Source organism: Delphinapterus leucas, chromosome 18, assembly GCF_059928025.1.
Source record: "Delphinapterus leucas isolate spDelLeu-1000000601 "Yukka" chromosome 18, BTC_Dleu_Yukka2, whole genome shotgun sequence".
Taxonomy (NCBI): Eukaryota; Metazoa; Chordata; class Mammalia; order Artiodactyla; family Monodontidae; genus Delphinapterus; species Delphinapterus leucas.
This window is the reverse complement of record NC_143146.1, coordinates 55,870,772-55,895,976: the sequence shown is the minus strand read 5'-3', so window position 1 is coordinate 55,895,976 and position 25,205 is coordinate 55,870,772. Positions and strand designations below refer to the sequence as shown.

At 41.0% G+C, this 25,205-nt stretch overlaps 1 protein-coding gene across 4 annotated transcripts in view; it reads left to right on the top strand.

The window, feature by feature from the left end:
• Positions 1–24,826, top strand: part of ENOX1 (ecto-NOX disulfide-thiol exchanger 1) — a 630,834-nt gene extending 606,008 nt beyond the window's left edge. For all 4 annotated transcript variants that reach the window (XM_089899512.1, XM_089899514.1, XM_022574895.3 and 1 more), the window contains 2 exons: positions 703–788; positions 23,367–24,826. In XM_089899512.1, coding sequence (XP_089755638.1) covers positions 703–788; positions 23,367–23,498 — 218 coding nt within the window. In that variant the 3' untranslated portion in view covers positions 23,499–24,826. The remainder of the gene's footprint in view (positions 1–702; positions 789–23,366) is intronic.
• The last annotated feature ends 379 nt before the right edge of the window (positions 24,827–25,205 follow it).

Here is a 25,205-nt window from a genome sequence, read left to right as displayed (position 1 = left end):
AGCCTCGACGCTACCGTTCAGCTTTCCATCTGTCAGTGCAGTGTTGACAGTTGAATTTCACGATGGAAAAGCCCTCTGATTTATAATCAGACTCCAGCCAAACCGTCCGTTCCTGGGCCTTTTAAAACGATCTTGTAAATTACAGCAGCGAGAAGGAGAGAGCAGGCTAGCTCCCTTAAAACAACAGCGAGATCCAGGGGGAGACAGCAGAGGATTTGTGCCTGCCTCAGTGGCAGTGAGGGGAAATATGGATTAAATACTCTTTGTAGCTAGCAGCTGTAATTATCAGGGGAATTTGACACAGCTGTAGGAGCCGTTTTCATACTGCAGAGTCTAGTGAGGGAAAGAAAAGGGATCATTTTATCCTTCCAATAACCACAATTTTATATTGGCAAATCAAGCATAAAATTGGTCGTTGAAATGCTTCCAGGAGTCTTTGTTTAGAAATACCTTCATTCATCCATGTGTTTTCTTAGAGTCTCGCTTTTCCAACTACTGTCGTTCCAGGAGACAGTGTTCTGTTGGCCGTGTTACCATTACCGTCTTCAAAATGTGCAGTTATTGAATGCTTGCCGAGAGCCGTTAGAAATGGCAAGACCACGACTCAGCCTGACAAAACTGTCACTGGGGTCAGATGACATTATTCGCCTGAGACTTTTATTTGCCTCTCAATAATGTCCAGTGTTTGTCTTTTTAATTCAGGCATCATATCAACGTTTCTTCACGTCCACCCTTTTGGAGCCAATATAGAATATCTCTGGTCATACATGCAGCAGCTGGACTCCAAGGTAAATCCTTTTTCTCAACTTGCATTGCTAAAATGTAGCATGTTGATTGCTGGCTGCAGGTCGAAGCTGCGCGAGCTGCGTTAGGGATATAATAGCGTATAGGAGGTTTATCTGTACTTCTTCACAAGAACTCAGTTTCTGGTAGAGAGTTGTCTTCTTTTCACTTGCTTTTGTCTTTGTAGAAAGAAAAGCAGTTATCGAAAATAACAGTTACTTTCAGCACATGCCAAATTACTTTGAAAAGCATATGAGGGATTTAAAAGTGCAGGTTGGCCTGAAAGTTCCCACAACAATGGAGAAATCATGTCAGGGTGACTGATGGGGCATTATCCTTAGACCATATTCTCACAGGATTCTATGTTAAGGGCTCCACACAACAGAGGAAAAATCACCTCAAATAACATAAAACTCTGATATGACTCTCAAGAAAACTGTATTAATGGTGGTTTTTTAGCATCATTCTCCAAATGGAAAAAAAAAAAAAATGACTACAAAAGTTCCTCTCAGTTATGCCCCTCGAGGGTCATACCCAGGGTCAGGACATTACTCCTCATTTCCGTGAGGCTAGTTTTTCTCCTCTGCAGACCAGCTACCCTCCTAGCCCATTGCGGTGTTTGTGCGCCGAAAGAGAAGGGACAGAAAGAGCTCAATTTATGTATCAAATTCCAGTGAATAGTGAGAGAGGCCTCTGTGAAAATCAAGTGATGGCATTAACCAGTACTGCCTTGGGGAGCCCTGGAAGGGGACAGAGATGCTAGGCCTGTCACTGGGCAGTTTGCTAAGTGTCCTGCTGAGAAGGAAAATGGAAGTAAGAAGCTCTTCCATAGAGCACAGCAAAGCGCCTGGGATGTGCAGGACCAGGCCCACAGCTCGCTGACCTGAATACACACACATACAGTCATTCTGAATCTTCAGTGGTCAGTATCGATTACACTGCTACACTGTCATCTAATTTTGATTCAGATGATCTTACCAATTCACAATCCCACAACCGCCTGACCTTTCTTTTTCTTTCTTTTTTTCTTTTTACATCTTTATTGGAGTATAATTGCTTTACAGTGGTATGTTAGTTTCTGCTTTATAATAAAGTGAATCAGTTATACATATACATATGTTCCCATATCTCTTCCCTGTTGCGTCTCCCTCCCTCCCACCCTCACTATCCCACCCCTCTAGGTGGTCACAGAGCACCGAGCTGATCTCCCTGTGCTATGCGGCTGCTTCCCACTAGCTATCTACCTTACGTTTGGTAGTGTATATATGTCCATGCCTCTCTCTCGCTTTGTCACAGCTTACCCTTCCCCCCCCCCATATCCTCAAGTCCATGCTCTAGTAGGTCTGTGTCTTTATTCCTGTCTTACCCCTAGGTTCTTCATGACATTTTTTTTTCTTAAATTCCATATATATGTGTTAGCATACGGTATTTGTCTCTCTCTTTCTGACTTACTTCACTCTGTATGACAGACTCTAGGTCTATCCGCCTCATTAGAAATAGCTCAATGTCATTTCTTTTTATGGCTGAGTGATATTCCATTGTATATATGTGCCACGTCTTTTTTATCCATTCATCTGTTGATGGACACTTAGGTTGTTTCCATCTCCGGGCTATTGTAAATAGAGCTGCAATGAACATTTTGGTACATGACTCTTTGTGAATTATGGTTTTCTCAGGGTATATGCCCAGTAGTGGGATTGCTCGCGCTTGACCTTTCTAATGGGCCTTATACTTCAGCTTTGAGAGAAGTCATCTGGAACAAAAAGTGTTTTTCAGGCATAGAGATCCATGCCCTCTTATTCTCCTGCAGCTGGTGACAGGGTAGACCATACAGAGTGAGATGGAAGGAGGAGACTGGGAGAGTCTTGTCGTTCATAATCATGTCATTGCCTTCCCTGTGGCCTCCCCTCACTTCCATGGGGGGAGGGGAGGGTGACAGAAAACGCTCCTTTGAACTCAGATGAAATGAGGAGGAGTGATACGATGTTACTTTGTCGAAAGAAAGCTTTGAAGGCCTACTTCGTTTTTCCTTCTCCAATACCATTCTTCATAATATCACCACTACCTTTGCCTGGAGGATTAAATGAAAGGCCACTTGCACCACTGTGCTTGGCATAGAGTAAGCCCTCAAGACATGATTCCTATTGTTGCTATTATCCTTCCCTTGTATTGTTGACATTTCTTTCCTTCCCTTTCTGGAAATCCCAAGTGGGAAGTCTTTGTGAAGAAGTAGTGGTTGTTTCAGTATGAGCTGAAATGGCCAAGGAATCCACTCATCATTCATCTAAGAATTGTAGGGCTCCTGTCTCCTCTGGCCCATCAGTGCAGGTTGATGATCTGTAGGTCTATGAAAGGCGCGTGCACGTGTGAGTTGCATACGTGTGTGTGTGCGCGTGCACGTCCAGGTATAATTGATTATTTGATGGGTAGGAGCTCTTGTTCTATTCTTCCCCGCAGGACGGTGTCCATCCTTCACTCGCTCGGGTGAGATCTGTGTGGTCTCCCTCAGTAAGGAGAGAATTCACACACCTGGTCTCTGGTCCTTAGATGATGGGCCTTTCCAGAAGGGATTCGGTCAAGGGGAATTCCGTTTCATCTCAGACTGATACCTTTATTTTAGAAGATAATAAAGAAGGTATTTCCCTCACAGAGGAAATATACAGGGTCTCAGTCTCTCCCAGACAGCCCTTCACCTCCTGGACAGAATGCTCAGTGGAGCTGTCGAATTCTTCCCGCACGCCCAAAAATATGTCAAAAAGTGTTCTGACTAAAACTCCTGGGTGCCAGGGATTGGACCGAATATTCTTTCTATCCCAGTGAGGCTGAGAGGATACTTAGGCTTTTTCATCCAGAGAGCAAATTACTGCTATATCCTGGAGTTCCATATCCTTGGGGCTTTAAGCAGAAAACAAAATAATGAGAGGTTTGCCCTCTAAGTATCCACCAGGGCCTTGTACCTGCACCGACTGCCAGAAGGCTCATAATCCTGGAGCTGCTGCCAGACCCCGACGCTGAGGTTCTCCTGCACAGCGGCCTGGGGCACCTGCTCTGGTTAATCAGAAACGAAGCGGGTGTCAGGGGGATGCTGCATTAAAGCAGGGGACTCGGCCTGGCCTTCGCAACACAGAAGGTTTGCTGACTCTGGTGAAAGAGCTTTTTAAAACTTCCACTTAGCACAACACAGTTTCCTTGAGATCAGACAGCATCACTATTACCACGACTGTAGTTAAGATAACATTTAGATTCTGCCTTCCCCTGTGCTGACCGGAAGAAGGAAAGCAGGCTCAGTCCAGCCTGTAACAGAGCCGTTTTTCTTAGGATTGCCCCAAAGGCCACAGCTGGGTATATGAATGATCAGAAATGGAAGGGGAGACAGGAACTGATTTAAATTAGTCTGGGCATGTAAATTGCACTTGGGTCCCTAAAACTGTGTATCCCCAAACAGGCCATTTTCCAGTTACATACTATTTCTGCTCTTGAGAATGGTATTTGCATATTACTTTTCCTCCTCTGCCTCTTCTAAACCACTCTCATTCGCTCAGCTTTCTTGTATCAGAAATATGTGACCAAGTCAGAAAGTTGCATTCAGAGGGAGGCAGGGCCGTGGTGGTCAGAGGAGATGGCTTCTTGAAGCTTTGCTGAGTCAAAACTCATGCCTTGGGGGGTCTTCCCTGGTGGCGCAGTGGTTGAGAGTCCGCCTGCCGATGCAGGGGACACGGGTTCGTGCCCCGGTCCGGGAGGATCCCGCATGCCGCGGAGCGGCTGGGCCCGTGAGCCATGGCCGCTGAGCCTGCGCGTCCGGAGCCTGTGCTCCGCAACGGGAGAGGCCACAACAGTGAGAGGCCTGCGTACCGCAAAAAAAAAAAAAAAAAAAAAAAAGCTTATAGTCTAACTGAGGAAATGGTATATTTATGAACTAACTTGAGAATCAGATGTCAACTAATGAAGTGCTAAATTTGGCAGGCAGATAGATACTGAGTGAAATAGGAGTTGGAGAAGGGTGAAGTACGTAAGGGTCATGACCACCAGGCGGTGCCCTTGAGTCCGTGTTCATGCTCCTGGTTTCCTCTGGGGCACTTCAGCTGTCCTTGCTGCATGTCTCCCCTTTCTCCTCTTTCTCTCCTTCTTTCCTTCCCTCATCTTCCATCCAGAGCCTTCCTTTGCTCCTAATTCTTTCCTTCTGTTTCTCTTCTTCCTTCTTTCCTGTTCTTTTCCTCGTACCTCCTTGCCTTCCTCCCTGCTCCTCTTCCTTCCAGTCCTTTCCTAAGTCCTCACTTCTGTTTATCTTCTTTCCTTTTTCCTCTCATACCTCCTCCTCTGTGTCCTTCCTCCCTCCCCACCTACGTTCTGTATCTCTCTCTGCAGATGTTTGCTGCAAGGTGTCTGTGTGATGTGCCCAGGGATATGAGGATGAACAAGATTTAAATGTGCGCTAAAGGCTAACCGTCAGTTTATCCTGTGGAAGGAAATCTGGCTTTGCAGTTGGCTTCTCTGACTCTCCAGCCTTGACAAAGCCTATGTCGGTGTCTTTTCAGTCCCCCAAACAGGAACCGCTCTCCACTTGCCTCCCTTGCCTGACTGATATGGGGCATGGAGCCGACCACCCGCATAACAATTGATTTATGCCGGCCCGTGTCAATTTATACACATGCTTAGTGGCCTGGCAAGGAGGCAATGGGCTTGAGCTAGAGTCAGCAAATCAGAAAATAAGTCAAATTACAAACTACCTCTGTGGTATTGCCACCACACAAGCCCCTTGGTTACACGGAGCCTTTATTCCTTCTCATCTTTCCTTTTTAATTAGAGCAAATCAATCCTTTCTAAAAGAATAAATGTTAGAAAATTTTAAACAAAATAGGAGTGGAGGGATCCACTGACAACATCAAAGACTAAAAAGACACAGACCCCCAGTTTCTTAGAATAAAAGCCAGCTGGGTAAGAGGGTAATAAAAGCATCATGTTTATGAGAGTCCTCCCCAGTTTCTACAGCACCACTACATGGTATATGGGAAAATGAGATTTCATAGTCACGGCACCTTTCTGATCTATATCGTAATGCCACACGGGACTCTCTTAGCCACGTGTATCTGATTCGCCTAATAGTATCCTTGTGAGAGAGCGAATCCAGTGCTGCGAAGGCAGGGCTGGATTCAGCATCAGAAACCCTGCACTGAGTTCTAGCCCCTCCACTCACCAGCTGGGCCAGCAGCAGCCCTTCCCAGGACCGCAGTGTTCCATCTATGACAAACGGGAGCCTAGAGAGGATCCCTGACCTCAGAAAGGATATGGGGAAGGGAATCCTGCACACCTGGTGGGGAAACGGATACCTCTCACTCTGAGCTCAGCCAGTGAGTGCTGGACGCTTTGTTTATGTGATGACTCCATGACGATTTCAGGTCTCAAGACCAATGGTCTTGAAATGATTGGTAGGAAGAGAAAGGATATTGTGAAGGCAGTATCACAAGAGCTGACACATTTTTATAAGGAAGAGAAGAAAACAGAATGAAAGTAAATGAAGATATTTGTAAAGTAAAAATTCTTTGGCCATAGGGTAAAACAGAAGGACAAACTGAATTTTCTCTCGACTTTGTCTTGGAGATCCCAAAATGTCACATGTCGTATAGGTTATTTTGTCAGGGTAGGGAAAAGGTTTAGAAACCATCAAACTAACATGAAAGCAGTTTCTCCTTCATTTTTCTTCTCACATGAGATATAAACATCTTTAGGGAAATGCTCTAGAATTTAGCTGAGCACCTTATTAAATGGATTTTTTTTTTTCATCAGGCTCCTTTTATTGGTTCCCGAATAAAGTTGTCCCTTGGTATCTGCAGGGGATTGGTTCCAGGAACCCCTGTGACTACCAAAATCCATAGATGCTCAAGTCCTTTATATAAAATGACTTGGTATTTGTATGTACCCTATACATCCTCCCTATACTTTAAATCATCTCTAGATTATTTACAATAATATCTCATCGTGGTTTTGTTGGCATTTCCCTGACGATTAGTGATGTTAAGCACCTTTTCATGTACCTATCGGCCATCAGCATGTCTTCTTTGGAAAATGTCTATTCAGGTCCTCTGCCCATTTTTTGATTGGATTATTTGTATTTTTGCTATTGAGCTTATGAGTTCTTTATGTAATTTGAATATTAACCCTTTATCAGACATATGCTTTGCAAGTATTTTCTCACATTCGGTAGGTTGTCTTTTCATTTTGTGGATGGTTTCCTTTGCTGTACAGAAGCTTATTTTTTTTTTTAATGGATATTTTAGATGGGATTTCATTTGAGGGTGACTGCTCCGTAATTGTGACACATCCCTGTCCACATTATTTACATCTTCATGGCAGAATCAGGCTGTTACCTTGTACTACCAACAGCAACTGAGAGTTCACTACTTCTGAGGACACCAATTTTCATTATGCTCATTTCTGGCTAATTGGTTATTCAAACTAAGTAATTATGAGAATTTCAAATCCTAGTTTCACTACTTCTTAGCTGTGTGACCTTGGACAACTTATTTAACGTCTCTGTAACCTTAGTTTCACTGTCTATAAAACGGGTTGTTTTATGGGCTATAACGTGTGTTAAATGACTTAATATATGAAGAGCATTCACAGCCGTATCTGGCACACAGTAAGCGCTACTAAGTGTTGGCTGCCGTTTGTTTTGTGCTTAAAAGTGCACAAAAGACCTATTACATTCTCTAAGTTTGAGATCTTTGCCACAACCTAGTGGACAGATGAATTTTAAATGGCTTGCCCGAAGACCGGTGCTAATATATGGTAGGGCCAGCACTCAAATCCAAGTCCTTAGAGCATCTGATGAGCTTCTTTCCAATTCCCTTGTCTTGCAAATGAGAAAATACCCAAAGAGATTAAGTGACTTAGGCAAGATGGTGAAGCTGGTTAATGGTCATTCCATGACTGGAATCTGATCTTTTGCCTCTACATTTCTTTCTTCCAGCAAGTGAAAGGTTTATTTGCTTGTTTGTTTAATGAACTTTTTGATGAGATAATACACTTAAAGCATGTACGCCGTGCCTGGCCCACAGCGAGGACTCAGGAAGTGGTGCCTACCTATTTCCTGCTGCATGCCGCCTTCTGCTTCCTTTGTGGTTGAAGTCTAGGCTCAGGTCAAAAGCCACGATGGAAAACAAGATGTTGCTACTTTTCAGTACAGGCGAGCCAAGATTCCGCACGATTTGCTTGCAAATTTTTGGTGAGTGGTTCAGGAGGGGATGCCCAAGCATTAGCATATGACTGTATAGGCTGGTTGAGTTGGGAACTTTCAGGGTTTTTTTTTTTGCTGTTGATGTTGATATCACTCTAAAACAGTATTCATCACAGAGGAGCTCTGCCCTCCTGTACAGGGACACCTCCCCCATGGTCCCCACCCATGAGCACAGAGGCAGTGACCAAATTGGATTATTTCTAATTCCCACTTCACAGTCCCCAACCCATTTGGGTACTGGCATCAGTGTCAAAGCACATAGCCAGGGAGCCTGGATCTGCACCTCAGCTCCACACTTACTGCCTGGGTTACCTGATCACTCTGGACCTCGGTTTCCTCGTTTGTAAATTATCCCCTCTCTTAGAAGAGCATGGTGAGAATTAAAGAAAGTGCGTTCAGAAGAGTTTGGCAAGGAAAAGTCTCGCAGTGGTCGTGAGATGTTACACTTTCTACAGTCAGCTGCAGGACTGCTAGGTGGGATGGCCTGACCTAACCCCAGCTGGCCTCCTACAAAGCCATTAGCTTTAAATCAGATCTTTATTTTCCCCTCGAGAATTGAGCTTTTTCTCCCCTTCCTAATGAACAGTACGAGGCTTCTTCGCCACTTTTCCGAAAAAAAGTGATAGCTGTGCTGGAAACAAGTGTGTGGTGGGATGGCTGTTCCTTCCATCTGTCAGTTTCTCTGTGGCCTCTGCTTGATCTGGAAAAAGACTGCTCATCCCAGGGGTATCACTTGAATTTGACTGGGGACTGGAACGTTCTGTAGATGACCTGTACTGTCCTCCAAAAGAGAAAAGGGAGCTTGTTAAGAGAACACCTTGACTTCACAAAGCTTAAGGAAAACTGCCTCTGGACCAGCTAAAACCTGGGTTTGACCACACACTTCTCTGTACTTGTTTTCTTTGGCCTATGAACACAGGGCTTGACCCATCTAACCGCAAAAGGTTTGATTGTTAGTGTGTAGTATTCGATCAGCATCGCCTAAGACATATATAGAGAAATTGTATTTGTGCCAGGCCCTGCGTTAACATTTTACAAACAATCCTCACAATTACGCTGAAAGAGATATTTTTATTTCTATTATACACATGAAGAAACTGAGAATTACAGCTATTAAATGACTTGCCCAAGGTCAGACGCTCGAGGCCTAGCCCAGATGCAAATTCAAGGGTATCTGATTTAAATCCTCAATGTAAACCCAAATATGCCTGACCCGGGGCAATTATTAACAATAATCTGGGTACACCCCACACTGGGCGGAATTAGAGACTCCAGAGAAGAGGCTAGGGAATGTGCTTTTTTTTTTTTTTTTTTTTATCGGTTAAATACAAATTGTGGTGTATTCTTAACATGGAACACTTTACTGCCAACACACACGATATTTACATACATATTGGTTTACGGAGAGAGCCTTACGGAGGACAATTGTTGAGGGAAACAGCAGGCTACCCAGTGGTCAATATGCAGATACATTTAGAAAAAGCTTAGAGTGTTATTGCTGGGCTGGGGAATTTAAAAGGTTTCTTCCTCCCCCCCCCCTTCCTCCATTTTTTCCTTCTTTCTTTTTTTTTTTTAACATCTTTATTGGAGTATAATTGCTTTACAATGGTGTGTTAGTTTCTGCTTTATAACAAAGTGAATCAGTTATACATATACATATGTCCCCATATCTCTCCCTCTTGCGTCTCCCTCCCTCCCACCCTCCCTATCCCACCCCTCTAGGTGATCACAAACCACCTAGTTGATCTCCCTGTGCTATGCGGCTGCTTCCCACTAGCTATCTATTTTACCTTTGGTAGTGTATATAGGTCCATGCCACTCTCTCACTTTGTCACAGCTTACCCTTCCCCCTCCCCATATCCTCAAGTCCATGCTCTAGTAGGTCTGTGTCTTTATTCCCGTCTTACCCCTAGGTTCTTCATGACCTTTTTTTTTTTTCCCTTAGATTCCATATATATGTGTTAGCATACAGTATTTGTAAATGGATACAGCCACTATGGAGAACAGTATGGAGGTTCCTTAAAAAGCTACAAACAGAACTACCATACGACCCAGCAATCCCACTACTCGGCATATACCCCGAGAAAACCATAATTCAAAAAGAGTCATGTACCACAATGTTCATTGCAGCTCTATTTACAATAGCCAGGGCATGGAAGCAGCCTAAGTGTCCATCGACAGATGAATGGATAAAGAAGATGTGGCACATATATACAATGGAATATTACTCAGCCATAAACAGAAACGAAATTGAGTTATTTGTAGTTGGTGGATGGACCTAGAGTCTGTCATACAGAGTGAAGTAAGTAAGAAAGGGAATGTGCTTTTAACAAGTGCCCCAGGTGACTGATACTTAGAAAGAATGCACTATACCCCTGGTTCTTCACCCACAGCTTCTGACAGTCATGGGGAGCATTTAGAGCAAACCAATGCCAGGGGCCAGTCCACATGTGGTGAACTCTTCCCCAGTTCTTTCTCTGATATAACACTCGACCCTCTGTAGTCCCTCGGTTTTCTCAGCTATAACACGAAGATAGATCATAATGTCTGTCCCGTATATGTTCCAGGATTGTTGTGAGAAGGAACTCAGGATACTGGTGAAGGTGCTTTGGACATTGCTCACTGAAAGAAAACTTACTTTTTCAAATTCATTATGAATCTTTTGTGAGCTGACATGGGAATCTAATAATCCGGTTAACATGGCTTTATGGAAAAATACATTCAGATTTCAAAACAATTCATATAAAAATTTTAGAATACAATTGATTTCAACTTTCAGGACTGCCTCTGTTTAACTAAAGTTTTGTTTCATAGGCCTAGGAAAATTGACTGTATCATGTAAAATCTTTTTGATGTGAATATTAAATGAACAGTTAATTTGACTTCCTGGTCTATTTAGTCTCCCTTAATTGTTTTTTTTTTTTTTAATTGAAGTATAGTTGATTTACAACGTTGTGTTAGTTTCTGGTGTACGGCAAAGTGATTCAGTTATACACATCTATACATATTCTTTTTCATATTCTTTTCCATTATGGTTATTTATTATTATTTTTTTTTTGCGTTACACGGGCCTCTCACTGTTGTGGCCTCTCCCACTGCGGAGCACAGGCTCCGGATGCACAGGCTCAGCAGCCATGGCTCACGGGCCCAGCCGCTCCGCGGCATGCGGGATCTTCCCGGACCGGGGCACGAACCCGTGTCCCCTGCATCGGCAAGCGGACTCTCAACCACTGCGCCACCAGGGAAGCCCTCCATTATGGTTTATTATAGGATACTGAATACAGTTCCTTGTGCAATACAGTAGGACCTTGTTTATCTATTTTATATATAGTAGTTTGTATCTGCTAATCCCAAACTCCTCATTTATCCCTCCCCACCCCCTTTCCCTTTGGTGACCGTAAGTTTCTTTTCTATGTCTGTGAGTCTGTTTCTGTTTTGTAAATAAGTTCATCTGTCACATTTTATATTCCACATATAAATGATAGATGGTTTTTGTCTATCTCTTTCTGACTGAGTGTGATGATCTCTAGGTCCATCTATGCTGCTGCAAATGGCATTATTTCATTCTTTTTTATGGCTGAGTAGTATTTCATGGTACATATATACTACATCTTCTTCATCCATTCATCTGTCAATACACACTTAGGTTGCTTCCACGTCTTGGCTATTGTAAACAGTGCTGCTGTGAACATTGAGGTGCATGTATCTTTTCGAATTATCGTTTTCTCCAGATGTATGCCTAGAAATGGGAATGCAGGATCATGTGGTAGCTCTATTTTTAGTTTTTTAAGGAACCTCCATAGTGTTTTCCATAGTGGCTGTACCAATTTACATTCCCACCAGAAGTGTAGGAGGGTTCCTTTTTCTCCAAACCCTCTCCAGCATTTGTTATTTGTAGAGTTTTTAATAATGGCCATTCTGACCGGTGTGAGGTGGTACCTCATTGTAGCTTTGATTTCCATTTTCTCTAATAATTAGCAATGTTGAGCATCATTCCATGTGCCTATTGGCCATCTGTATGCCTTCTTTGGAGAAATGTCTATTTAGGTCTTCTGCCCATTTTTTGATTGGGTTGTTTGGTTTTTTTGTTATTGAGTTGGATGAGCTGTTTGTATATTTTGGAAATTAAGCCCTTGTCTGTCACATCATTGGCAAGTATTTTCTCCCATTCTGTAGGTTGTCTTTTCATTTTGTTCATGGTTTTCTTTACTGTGCAAAATTTTGAGTTTAATTAGGTCCCATTTGTTTATTTTTGCTTTTTATTTCTGTTGCCTTGGGAGACTAACCTAAGAAAACATTGGTACAATTTATGTCAGAGAATGTTTTGCCTATGTTCTCTCCTAGGAGTTTTACGGTGTCATGTCTAATATTTAAGTCTTTAAGCCATTTTCAGTTTATTTTTGTGTATGGTGTGAGGGAGTGTTCTAACTTCGTTGACTTACATGAGGCTGTCCAGCTTTCCCAACACCACTTGCTGAATAGACTGTCTTTCCTCCATTGTTTATTCTTGCCTCCTTTGTCAAAGATTAATTTACCGTAGGTGTGTGGGTTTATTTCTGGGCTCTCTATTCTGTTCCACTGATCCATATGTCTATTTTTGTGTCAATACCATGATTTTGATTACTGTAGCTTTGTAGTATTGTCTGAAGTCTGGGAGGGTTATGCCTCCTGCTTTGTTCTTTTTTCCTCAGGATTGCTTTGGCAATTCTGGGTCTTTTATGGTTCCAATATAAACTTTAGGATTCTTTGTTCTAGTTCTGTGAAAAATGTCATGAGTAACTTGATAGGGTTCACATTAAATCTATAGATGGCTTTGGTTAGCATGGCCATTTTAACAGTACTAATTCTTCCAATCCAAGAACATGGGATATTTTTCTGTTTCTTTGAATCGTCTTCAGTTTCTTTTATCAGTGTCTTATAATTCTCAGCACATAAGTCTTTCACCTCCTTAGTCAGGTTTATTCCTAAGGTTTTTTTCGGGGGGGGCGGGGTTGATGTGATTTTTAAAGGGATTTTTTTTTTACTCTCCCTTTCTGATATTTCATTGTTAGTGTAAAGTAAAGAAATGCAACATATTTCTGTATGTTAATCTTGTATTCTGCTACTTGACTGAATTATTTTATCAGTTCTGATAGTTTTTGTGTGGATATTTTAGGGTTTTCTATATATAGTATCATGTCATCTGCATACAATGACAATTTTACTTCTTCTCTTCCAGTTTGGATACCTTTTATTTCTTGTACTTGTCTGACTGCTGTGGATAGGACTTGCAATACTATGTTGAATAGAAGTGGTGAGAGTGGGCATCTTTGTCCTGTTCCAGATTTGAGCAGGAAAGCTTTCAGCATTTCACAATTGAGAATTATGTTGGCTGTGGGTTTGTCATGAATAGCTTTTATTATGTTAAGATATGTTCCCTCTATACCCACTTTGGTAAGAGTTTTTGTCATAAATGGATATTGAATTTTTTTTTATGTCATTAAGTTTTTAGGTATTTGGGTTCTTTTCTTCATATATATATATATTTTTAACATCTTTATTGGAGTATAATTGCTTTACAATAGTGTGTTAGTTTCTGCTTTATTAACAAAGTGAATCAGCTATACATGTACATATATCCCCATATCTCCTCTCTCTTGCATCTCCCTCCCACCCTCCCTATCCCACCCCTCAAGGTGGTCACAAAGCACCGTGCTGATCTCCCTGTGCTATGTGGCTGCTTCCCACTAGCTATCTATTTTACATTTGGTAGTGTATGTATGTCTATGCCACTCTCTCACTTCGTCCCAGCTGACCCTTCCCCATCCCCGTGTCCTCAAGTCCATTCTCTACGTCTGCATCTTTATTCCTGTCCTGACCCTAGGCTCTTCAGAACCTTTTTATTTTTTTTTAGATTCCATATATATGTGTTAGCATACGGTATTTGTTTTTCTCTTTCTGACCTACTTCACTCTGTATGACATACCCTAGGTCCATCCACCTCACTACAAATAACTCAAATTTCATTTCTTTTTATGGCTGAGTAATATTCCATTGTATATATGTGCCACATCTTCTTTATCCATGTATACTGCATTTTATCAAATGCTTTTTCTGCATCTTTTGAGATGATCATGTGGTTTCTTTTCTTTTGTTGATGTGGTGTATCACATTGTTTGATTTGTGTATTGAACCATTCTTGTGACCCTGTGATGAATTCAGTTTGATCATGGGGTATGATCTTTTCTATGCGTTCCTGAATTTCGTTTGATAACTTTTTTGTTATTTTTTTTTATTGCAGTATAGTTGATTTACAATGTTGTGTTAGTTTCAGGTGTACAGGAAAGTGATTCAGTTACACATAGATATATATCTATTCTTTTTCAGATTCTTTTTCCTTATAGGTTATTACAAAACATTGAGTATAGTTCCCTGTGCTTTACAGTAGGTCTTTGTTGGTTATTTATTTATATATAGTAGTGTGTATATGTTAATCCCAAACTCCTAATTTATCCTTTCCCCCCCCCACTTCCCCTTTGGTAACCATAAGTTTGTTTTCTGTGTCTGTGGGTCTATATCTGTTGTTTATATAAGTTCATTTGTATCATTTTTTTTAGATTCCTCATATAAGCAATATCATATAATATTTGTCTTTGTCTGGCTTACTTCACGTAGTCTGATAATCTCTAAGTCCATCCATGTTGCTGCAAATGGCATTATTCCATTCTTTTTCATGGCTGAGTAATATTCCATTGTATATATGTGCCACATCTTCTTTATCCATTCATCTGTCAATGGACATTTAGGTTGCTTCCATGTTTTAGCTACCGTAAATAGTCCCGCTATGAAAAATGCAGTGCATGTATCTTTTCAAATTATAGTTTTCTTCGGATATATGCCCAGGAGTGAGATTGCAGGATCATGTGGTAGCTCTATTTTTAGTATTTTAAGGAACCTCCATACTGTTTTCCATAGTGGCTGTACCAACTTACATTCCCACCAACAATGTACGAGGGTTCCCTTTTCTCCACATCCTCTCCACCATTTGTTATTTGTAGAGTTTGTTTTTAATTTATTTATTTAATTTATTTTTGGCTGTGTTGGGTCTTCGTTGCTGCACGTGGGCTTTCTCTAGTTGAGGCAAGCAGAGGCTACTCTTCGTTGAGGTGCGCAGGCTTCTCATTGCGGTGGCTTCTCTTGTTGCAGAGCACGGGCTCTAGGCATGTGGGATTCAGTGGTTGTGGCATGTGGGTTCAGTAGTTGTGGCTTGCGGGCTCTAGGGCACAGGCTCAGTAGTTGTGGCACACGGGCTTAGTTGCTCCACGGCACATGGGATCCTCCCAGACCACAGCTTGAACCCGTGTCCCCTGCATTGACAGGTGGACTCTCAATCACTGCACCACCAGGGAAGCCCGTTTGTAGAGTTTTTAATGATGGCCATTCTGACTGGTGTGAAGTGGTACCTCATTGTAGCTTTGTTGCATTTGTCTAATAATTAGCAATGTTGAGTATGGTTCCATATGTCTTTTGGCCACCTGTATATCTTCTTTGGAAAAATGTCTATTTAGATCTTTTACCCATTTCTTGATTGGGTTGATTTTTTGTTGTTGAGCTGTATGAACTGTTTGTGTATTTTGGAGATTAATCCCTTGTCAGTTGCATTGTTTGCAAATATTTTCTCCCGTTCTGTAGGTTGTCTTTTCATTTTGTATATGGCTTCCTGTGCTATGCAAAAGCTTTTAAGTTTGATGAGGTCCCGTTTTTGTTTTTATTTCCATTACTCTAGGAGAGAGATCAAAAAAAAAATTGCTGCAATTTATGTCAGAGAGTGTTCTGCCTATGTTTTCCTCTAGGAGTTTTATAGTATCCAGTTGTACATTCGGGTCTTTAATCCATTTGAGTTTATTTTTGTGTATGGTATTAGAGAATGTTCTAATTTCATTTTTTTACATGTAGCTGTCCAGTTTTCCCAGCACCTCTTATTAAAAAGACCCTTTTCTTCATTGTATATTCTTGCCTCCTTTGTTGTAGATTAATTGACCGTAGGTGTGTGGGCTTATTTCCAGGCTTTCTATCCTGTTCCATTGATCTATATTTCTCTTTTTGTGCCAGTACCATACTGTTTTGATGACTGTAGCTTTGTAGTATAGTCTGAAGTCAGCGAGCCTGATTCCTCCAACTCCATTTTTCTTTCTCAAGATTGTTTTGGCTATTCGGGGTCTTTTGTGTGTCCATAAAATTTTTAAATATTTGTTCTAATTCTGTGAAAAATGCCATCAGTAATTTGATAGGGATTGCATAGAATCTATAGATTGCCTTAGGTGGTATAGTCATTTTGACAATATTGATCCTTCCAATCCAAGAACACAGTGTATCTTTCAATCTGTTTGTGTCATCTTCAATTTCTTTCATCAGCATCTTAACAGTTTTCAATGTACAGGTCTTTTGGCTCCTTAGGTAGGTTTATTCCAGGGTATTTTATTCTTTTTGCTGTGATGCTAAATGGGATTATTTCTTTAATTTCTCTTTCTGATATTTTGTTGTTAGTGTATAGAAATGCAACGGATTTCTGTGTATTCATTTCATATCCTGAGACTTTACCAAATTCATTGATGAGGTCTAGTAAATAGTTTTCTGGTAGCATCTGTAAGATTTTCTATGTACAGTATCATGTCATCTGCAAATATAAGTTTTACTTCTTTTCCAATTTGGAAAAGAAGTCTTTTATTTCTTTTTCTTCTCTGATTGCTGTGGCTAGGACTTCCAAAACTCTGTTGAATAAAAATGGCGAGAGTGGACATCCTTGTCTTGTTCCTGATCTTAGAGGAAATGCTTTTAGCTTTTCACCAGTGAGTATGATGTTAGCCGTGGGTTTGTCATATATGGCCTTTATTATTTTGAGATATGTTTCCTCTGTGCCCACTTTCTGGAGAGTTTTTATCATAAATGGGTGTTGAATTTTTATCAAAAGCATTTTCTGCATCTATTGAGATGATCATATGGTTTGTATTCAATTTGTTAATATGGTGTATCACACTTACTGATTTGTGGATATTGAAAAGCCCCTTGCATCCCTGGGACAGATCCCACTTGATTATGGTGTATGATCCTTTTAATGTATTGTTGGAGTCAGTTTGCTAGTGTTTTGTTGAGGATTTTTGCGTCTCTGTTCATCAGTGATACTAGCCTGTAATTTTCTCTTTTTGTGGTATCTTTGTCTGATTTTGGTATCAGGGTGATGGTGGCCTCATAGATTGAGTTTGGGAGTGTTCCTTCCTCTACAGTTCTTTGGAAGAGTTTCAGAAGGATAGGTGTTAACTCTTCTCTAAATGTTTGGTAGAATTTGCCTGCAAAGCCATCTGGCACTGGGCTTCTGTTTGTTGGGAGTTTTTTAATCACTGATTCAATTTCAGTACTGGTAATTGGTCTGTTCATATTTTCCATTTCTTCCTGGTTCAGTCTTGGGAGATTGTACCTTCCTAAGAATTTGTTTATTTCTTCTAGGTTGTCCATTTTATTGGTGTATAGTTGCTCGTACTAGTCTCATCCTCTATCTCCGTGGTGTTCATTGTAACTTCTCCTTTTTCATTTTTAATTTTATTAATTTGGGCCCTCTTTTTTTCTTGGTGAGTCTGGCTAAAAGTTTATCAATTTTGTTTATCTTTTCAAAGAACCAGCTTTTAGGTTCATTGATCTTTTCTACTGTTTTCTTAGTCTCTATTTCTGTTCTGTTCTTTATGATTTCTTTCCTTCTACTAACTTTGGGTTTTGTTTGTTCCTCCTTCTCTAGTTGCTTTAGGTGTAAGGTTAGGTTGTTTATTTGAGATTTTTTTTGTTGTTGTTCCCTGAGATAAGCTTGTATCACTATAAACTTCCCTCTTAAAATTCTTTTTGCTGTGTCCCATAGGGTTTAGAATGTAATGTTTTTGCTTTCACTTGTCTCTAGGTATTTTTTTTATTTCCTCTTTGATTTCTTCAGTGATCCATTGGTTATTTAGTAGCATCTTGTTTAGCCTCCATGTGTTTATGTTTTTTGCAGGTTTTTTTCATGTAGTTGATTTCTAATCTCATAGTGCTGTGCTTGGAAAAGATGCTTGGTATGATTTCAGTTTTTCTTAAATTTACCGAGGCTTGCTTTGTGGCCCAACATGTGATCAATCCTGGAGAATGTTCCATGTGCACTTGAGAAGAAAGTGTATTCTGATGCTTTTGGATGGAATCTTCTATAAATATCAATTAAGTCCATCAAGTCTAATGTGTCATTTAAGGCCTGTATTTCCTTATTGACTTTCTGTCTGGATGATCTGTCCATTGATGAAAAGTCCCCCACCGTTACTGCTGATTTCTCCTTTTATGGCTGTTAGTATTTGCCTTATGTATTGAGGTGCTCCTATGTTGGGTGCATATATATTTACAATTGTTATATCTTCTTCTTGGATTGATCCCTTGATCCCTGTGTAGTGTCCTTCTTTGTTTCTTGTAACAGCATTTATTTTAAACTCTATTTTGTCTTCTGTGAGTACTGCTACTCCAGCTTTCTTTTGATTTCCATTTGGGAATACCTTTTTTCCCTCCCCTCACTTTCAGTTTGCATGTGTCTCTAGGTCTGAGAAGTGGATCTCTTGTAGACAGCTCATATACAGATCCTGTTTTTGTATTCATTCAGCCAGTCTGTGTCTTTTGGTTGGGACATTTAATTCGTTTACATATGGTAGTTATCAACATGTATGTTGATACATAGGTCTTAGGTCTTTTTTCTTCCTTTCTTCTTTTGTTCTCTTGTGACTTGATGACTGTCTTTAGTGTTGTGTTTGGACTCCTTTATCTTTCCTGTGTGTGTATCTACTACAGATTTTTTCGTTTGCAGTTACCATGAGGTTTTGATATAGTAGTCTATATATATGTACATAATTGTTTTAAGTCGCTGATCTCTTAATTCCAAATGTTTTCAAATATCCTGCATTTGTACTCTCCTCATGATTACTGGCTTAGATATCATATTTGTGTGTAGATGATTTCCTACCTTTACTGTATGTTTGCCATTACCAGTGAGCTTTCCCATTTTGTAATTTTCTTGTTTCTAGTTGTGGCATTTTCCTTTCCACCTGGAGAAGTTCCTTTAGCATTTCTTGTAAAGCTGCTTTGGTGGTGCTAAATTCTTCTAGTGTTTGCTTGACTGTACAGCTTTGGATTCCTCTGTCAAATCTGAATGAGAGCCTTGCTGGGTAGAGTATTCTTGGTTGTAGGTTTTTCCCTTTCATCACATTAATTCTCTTGTGCCACTCCCTTCTGGCCTATAACGTTTCTGCTGAAAAATCAGCTGATAACCTTATGGGGATTCCTTTGTATGTTATTTGTTGCTTGTCTCTTGTCAATTTAATATTTTTTCTTTGTCTTTAATTTTTGTCAATTTGATTACTGTTTCTTGGCATGCCTGAGACTCTCTTCCTGGACTTGGGTGACTGTTTCCTTTCCCATGTTAGGGAAGTTTTCAGCTTTTATCGCTTCAAATATCTTCTCAGGCCCCTTCTCTCTCTCTTCTCCTTCTGGGACCCCTATAATGCAAATGTTGGTGCATTTGATGCTGTCCCAGAGGTCTCTTAAACTGTCCTCATTTCTTTTCATTATTTTTTCTTTATTCTTCTCTGTGGCAGTGATTTCCACCGCTGTGTCTTCCAGCTCAATTATCCATTCTTCTGTTTCATTTATTCTGCTATTGATTCCTTCTAGTGTTTTTCATTTCAGTTATTTCCACCGCTGTGTCTTCCAGCTCACTTATCCATTCTTCTGTTTCATTTATTCTGCTATTGATTCCTTCTAGTGTTTTTCATTTCAGTTATTGTATTCTTCAACTCTGTTTGGTTGCTCTTTACATTTTCTAACTCTTTATTAAAAACTTGTAACTTCTCTTGGGCTTCCCTGGTGGCGCAGTGGTTGGGAGTCCGCCTGCTGATGAAGGGGGCGCGGGTTCGTGCCCCGGTCCGGGAGGATCCCGCGTGCCGCGGAGCAGCTGGGCCTGTGGGCCGTGGCCGCTGAGCCTGCACGTCCGGGGCCTATGCTCCGTGCCAGGGGGAGGCCACAGCAGTGAGAGGCCCATGTACTGCAAAACAAACAAACAAACAAACAAACAAACTTGTAACTTCCCACTCTGTGCATCCATTCTTTTCCTGAGTTCTTGGCTCATCCTTGCAATCAGTATTCTGAATTCTTTCTCGGGTAGATTGCCTATCTCCATGTCACTTAGTTGTGCTTCTGGGGTTTTATGTTGTTCCTTCATCTGAAACATATTCCTCTGCCATCTCATTTTGTCTCAATCTCTATTTGTATGTTTATGTATGTGGAAGTTAGTTATGTTTCTTAACCTTGGAGAAGTGGCCCTCTGTAGGGGATGTCCTATGTGTCCCAGCAATACACTCCCTTCTTGTCACCCAAGGGCCAGGGGACCAGCTGGTCCCAGGGTAGGTTCTGATCTGCGTTTGCTGACTTGGTTCCGCACACCGCTGGATCCTAGTTCTCTTGCTTCTAATGTCTGCCCCCTGGTGGGTGGGGCTGGCCTAGAGGCTTGTGCAGGCTTCCTGGTGGGAAGGGCTGATGCTTGCCCACTGGTGGTGGGTGGGGCTGGGTCTTGGCCCTCTGCTGGGCAGGGCCATGTCAAGGGGCATGTCTAGAGGTGGCTGTGGGATCAGGAAGTCTATTTATGCAGCCTGTCCACTGGTGGGTGGGGCTCTGTTCCCGCCATGTTGGTCATTTCACCTGAGGTGTCCCAGCACTGAAGCCTACAGGCGGTTGGGGTCAGGTCTTGGTGCCAAAGTGGCAGCCTCCAGGAGAGCTCACGCCAGTGAATATTCCCCAGTACCTCTTCCACCAGTGCCCTTGTCCCCACAGTGAGCCACAGCTGCCCCCTGCCTCCCCAGGAGACCCTGCGAGACCAGCAGGTAGGTCTGACCCAGGCTCCTATGGAGTCACTGCTTTTGCCCTGGGTCTTGGTACAAACACGAAATCATGTGAGCCCTCCAAGAATGGGTCTCTGTTTCCTCTGGTCCTGTGGATCTCCTGCACTCAAGCCCCACTGGCCTTCAAAGCCAAATGCTCTGGGAAGTCCTCCTCCCAATGCCAGACCCCCAGGCTGGGGAGTCTGACATGGAGCTCAGAACTCTCACTCCTGTGGGAGAACTTCTGCGATATAATTGTTCTCCGGTTTGTGGGTCACCCACCCAGGGGATATGGGATTTGATTATTTCGCAAGTGTGCCCCTTCTACTATCTCGCTGAGTTTCTTCTTTATGTCTTTGGATTAGAATATCTTTTTTGGTAGGTTCCAGTCTTTTTATCAATGGTTGTTCAGCAGTTAGTTGTGATTTTGGTGTGCTCATGTCAGGAGGTGAGCTCAAGGTCCTTCTATTCTGCCATCTTCATGATGTACATACTCTTAATTACTGATTGATAGATTTTTTTACAAACCAGTGCCGTATCGACAGGCTCAACAGAACCCCTTCACAGTAGCAGTAAGGAAGTCTAATTGTGCATCTATAACAGAACTTCCTTCAGCACCAACTGGGTAACCGCTGGGATTCTGAGTGATGCAGGATGCCTCAGCAACACTGGCAGGAGTCCTTGTCCAGCTTCTAGAAGCTGTCTGTGTTCCTTGAATCGTGGCTCCCTGCCTCTGTCTTCAAAGCCAGCCATGGCAAGATGAGTCCTTCTCACCTTGCCATCCTAGATATCTAGTCTTCTGACCCAGTTTGCTAGTATTTTGTTGAGAATTTCTGCATGTATATTCATCAAAGATATTGGCCTGTAATTTTCTTTTTTTATATTGTCTTTGTCTGGTTTTGGTATCAGGGTGATGGTGGCTTCATAGAATGACTTCGGGAGTGTTCCTTCTTCAATCTTTTGGAAGAGTTTGAGAAGGATCAGTATAAGTTCTTCTTTGTATGTTTGGTAGAATTGCCCAGTGAAGCCATCTGGTCCTGGACTTTTGTTTGCAGGGAGGCTTTTTTTTTTTCTTTTTCAATTACAGATTCTATTTCATTTCTAGCGATCAGTCTGTTCGAAATATCTATTTCTTCTTGATTCAGTTTTGGTGGTTGTATGTTTCTAGAAACTTGTCCATTTCTTCTAGGTTGTCCAATTTGTTGGTATATAATTGTTTGTATTTCTGTGGTATCAGTTGTTTGCTTGGTCTCTCTTAATTGGTTGTTGTTTGGTTGGTTGGTTTTTTTTTGGCCACATGGCATGTGTGTGGGATCCTTGTTCCCTGACCAGGGGTCGATCCCACACCCCCTGCATTGGAAGTGCATAGTCTTAACCAATGGACCACAAGGGAAGTCCCTGGTCTCTCTTAATTGTTAAAAGGAAAGTAACGTATAGTCTGTAAAATGATATCCATACAGTGATGACTGTACCGTGAAAAATAATGAGGTCTTATTCACTGAACATTTCTATGTGCCCAAATCTGTGCTAGGCCAGTAGTCTTCACACATCCTTACTAAATGTTGTCATCCCCCCTGTTGAGACAGACTTACTTAGAGAAACTATCATCTTGGTAGGGTCATTTGGGTCATAACAATAGTGCGATATGGAATTTAAACAGAAATGTCAGACCTCCATTTCCAGGATCTCAGTGAACTTGCTATTTGAGATCCCTACATATATGCATGGATTAGGATGCGAACCCAGAAAAAAAAAGAGCAATGGCTGCATTAGAGTAAAAGGGTTGTGGTTGTTTTGTTCTTTATTTAAGAAAAAATGAATTAATTACTGGTATAAAAATATATGTAATAAAAGTTGGGAGAAGAAAAAAACCTGCATTTAAAAAACCTACCTGGGTTTTATGACTGGATGGACCTTGAGACTTTTATTGCTGTGGGTGCTGGCTTTCATTTTTATTCCCAAACCTTTATGGTCTTCTGGTCCCTGTGAAAGTTAAGAGAAAGTTAGGGTGGCAAGAAATCCACCGACATGCCCTCTGGCCCTCACCAAGTTAGATAAAAGTACTGCCCTTTGTATCAGAGGAGTGGTAGCTTTCCCCAAGTGGCGTTCAGTTTGCTCTGAGCCATCGTAAATCCCGCCTCATCTCTTTTTTTATCTAGGGAGGGCTGTTCAGGCATGGTGCTGTCAGTAAGGTAGCCATCCATATGAAGGGTGAACCTGAAACTTGCCACCCACTTGTCTCATGCCCCCCTCCCACCAGCTGCCCAGGAGATGACGAAGCTAATCACATTCAGCCCTTTAACTTGTGCCCCTTTTATAAAGAACATTACTTTACAGCCTAATAGGAAGCTACATGTTTGTCTCATTGGGAAAGCATGTCCTCACTCAACCCCCTGCCTCCTTGTTTCCCAAGAGTGACTTTTCTTCCTTTCTAACAGATATCTGCAAACGAAATCGAAATGCTTTTGATGAGGTTGCCGCGCATGTTTAAACAGGAATTCACAGGCGTGGGAGCAACGCTGGAAAAAAGGTGGAAGTTGTGTGCCTTTGAAGGAATTAAAACTACCTAACTGTGAAGAGCAGCAAAGTCTCTGGATATGAAACTGCCTGAACCCAGCCAGGGCTGTGCAGTGTGAGCCCAGGAGGTTTGGGGCTGGTCCAGCGCAGGACCTTTATGGAGCCATCAGAGCCTGACTTTAGTTACATCTGTGGCGTTCTCTTGTGAGTGGAAATGTAATTGTGTACCAGTTCCCTAAAACAAACAAAGCTTCATACTGTGACAGATCTGTTTGCTACGAAAACCAACGATTCCACAGTCATGATGGCAAAACCTTAAAATATGCTACGTTTGAGAATAGCTCACCAAGTAAAATATTTAAAGTTAATGATGGTGTGGCAATGGTTGTTGCTAGGCTACAGAGTTGTTGTATATGTAATCTATAGCTGAAATCATTCAATGACATTTTCCTGAAAGTCTTTCTGTTTTACTAAAAAAAAAAAAAAAAAGAGAGAGAGAGAAAAAAAGTAATTTTACAGTGAGGAAAATAAATCATACCAAAAGAAAACTTGAATATGTGTCTGAACAGTTACTGTATTTTGTAAATTAAGTTATATGCTGTTATAGGGACTTCTGCCTTATTGAAGAGGCAGAAGATGTGATTGTCCTCCTTGAGAATGCTTTACCAAGAATATTATTTTTCTAATGTAACAGTTCTCCATCATAAGTTCTTTTAACATGGACGGCATAACAATTTTCATAAAATGTAAATAAAAGAAAAACTAGTGCTACTGTCTTGTACTTGGTATAAAATTCAGGTTTCTGCATCAAAATAAACATTTAGTAAATATTCCTGTTACAAATTTTATAGCAAAGATATTAATTTTTTTCAATAAATATGACTTCTGCCATATTGGTTTTGCAACTTGTTCTTTGATATATTTTCATTCTTCCTTAAGAAATATTTTTCACATTATTCAGTCCCATCTCACAGACCATCATTTGTAAATGATTAAATAAATGCATGAGTGACATTGAGAAAAAATGTTATTTCAAACAGGAATATGTAAAAATCATAAAGTGGAAAGTACTAAGAAAAGGAGATTATACAGCATTAGAATAGATAGATAGATAGATAGTATTTGAAAATACCAAGATGATATGACATCCAAATGTAATCAACATAAATTTTACCGTTGTTTTGTGTCCTCATGCATAGGAACAAAGTAGCCAATTAATATTATTAATTCCTGGATTTACTTATTTGTATGTTTTCTGGAATACATACAAGTTAGAAAAGGAATTAAAGAATTCACACTTGGACCAACAGTTTAGAGAGAATTTGGGCTTCCCTTCTTTAATTACAAGTAGACTAGGGCTTTAAATTGTATCTCCTTCCTGCTTCCTTACATAAAAATTATTAAAAATAGACAAGTATTCAAGATATTGATTAATTTTAAATGAAACATTTTTTAGGAAGACAGCTGAACAGTGAATGTTCTTTGAAATTCTGAAAAGACATTCATAATTCCCTATTGGACATTATTGTCCTCAGGCTCTTTTTATTGAGCCCTGATAAATTAAGGTTCTTATTCATGCCTCCCATAAATATCTACACATATGTTATGTTAAGGCTCAGTGCTAAACCCATGAATATGGAGCTGAGTAAGAAAGGACCCACCCCCCCTCCCACCCCCAGTGAGCTCATAGTTCAATGGGAAAAATACATTTTCCCAAAAGTGTCTATATGATGTGAGCCACGTAACAGGAAAGATGTGAC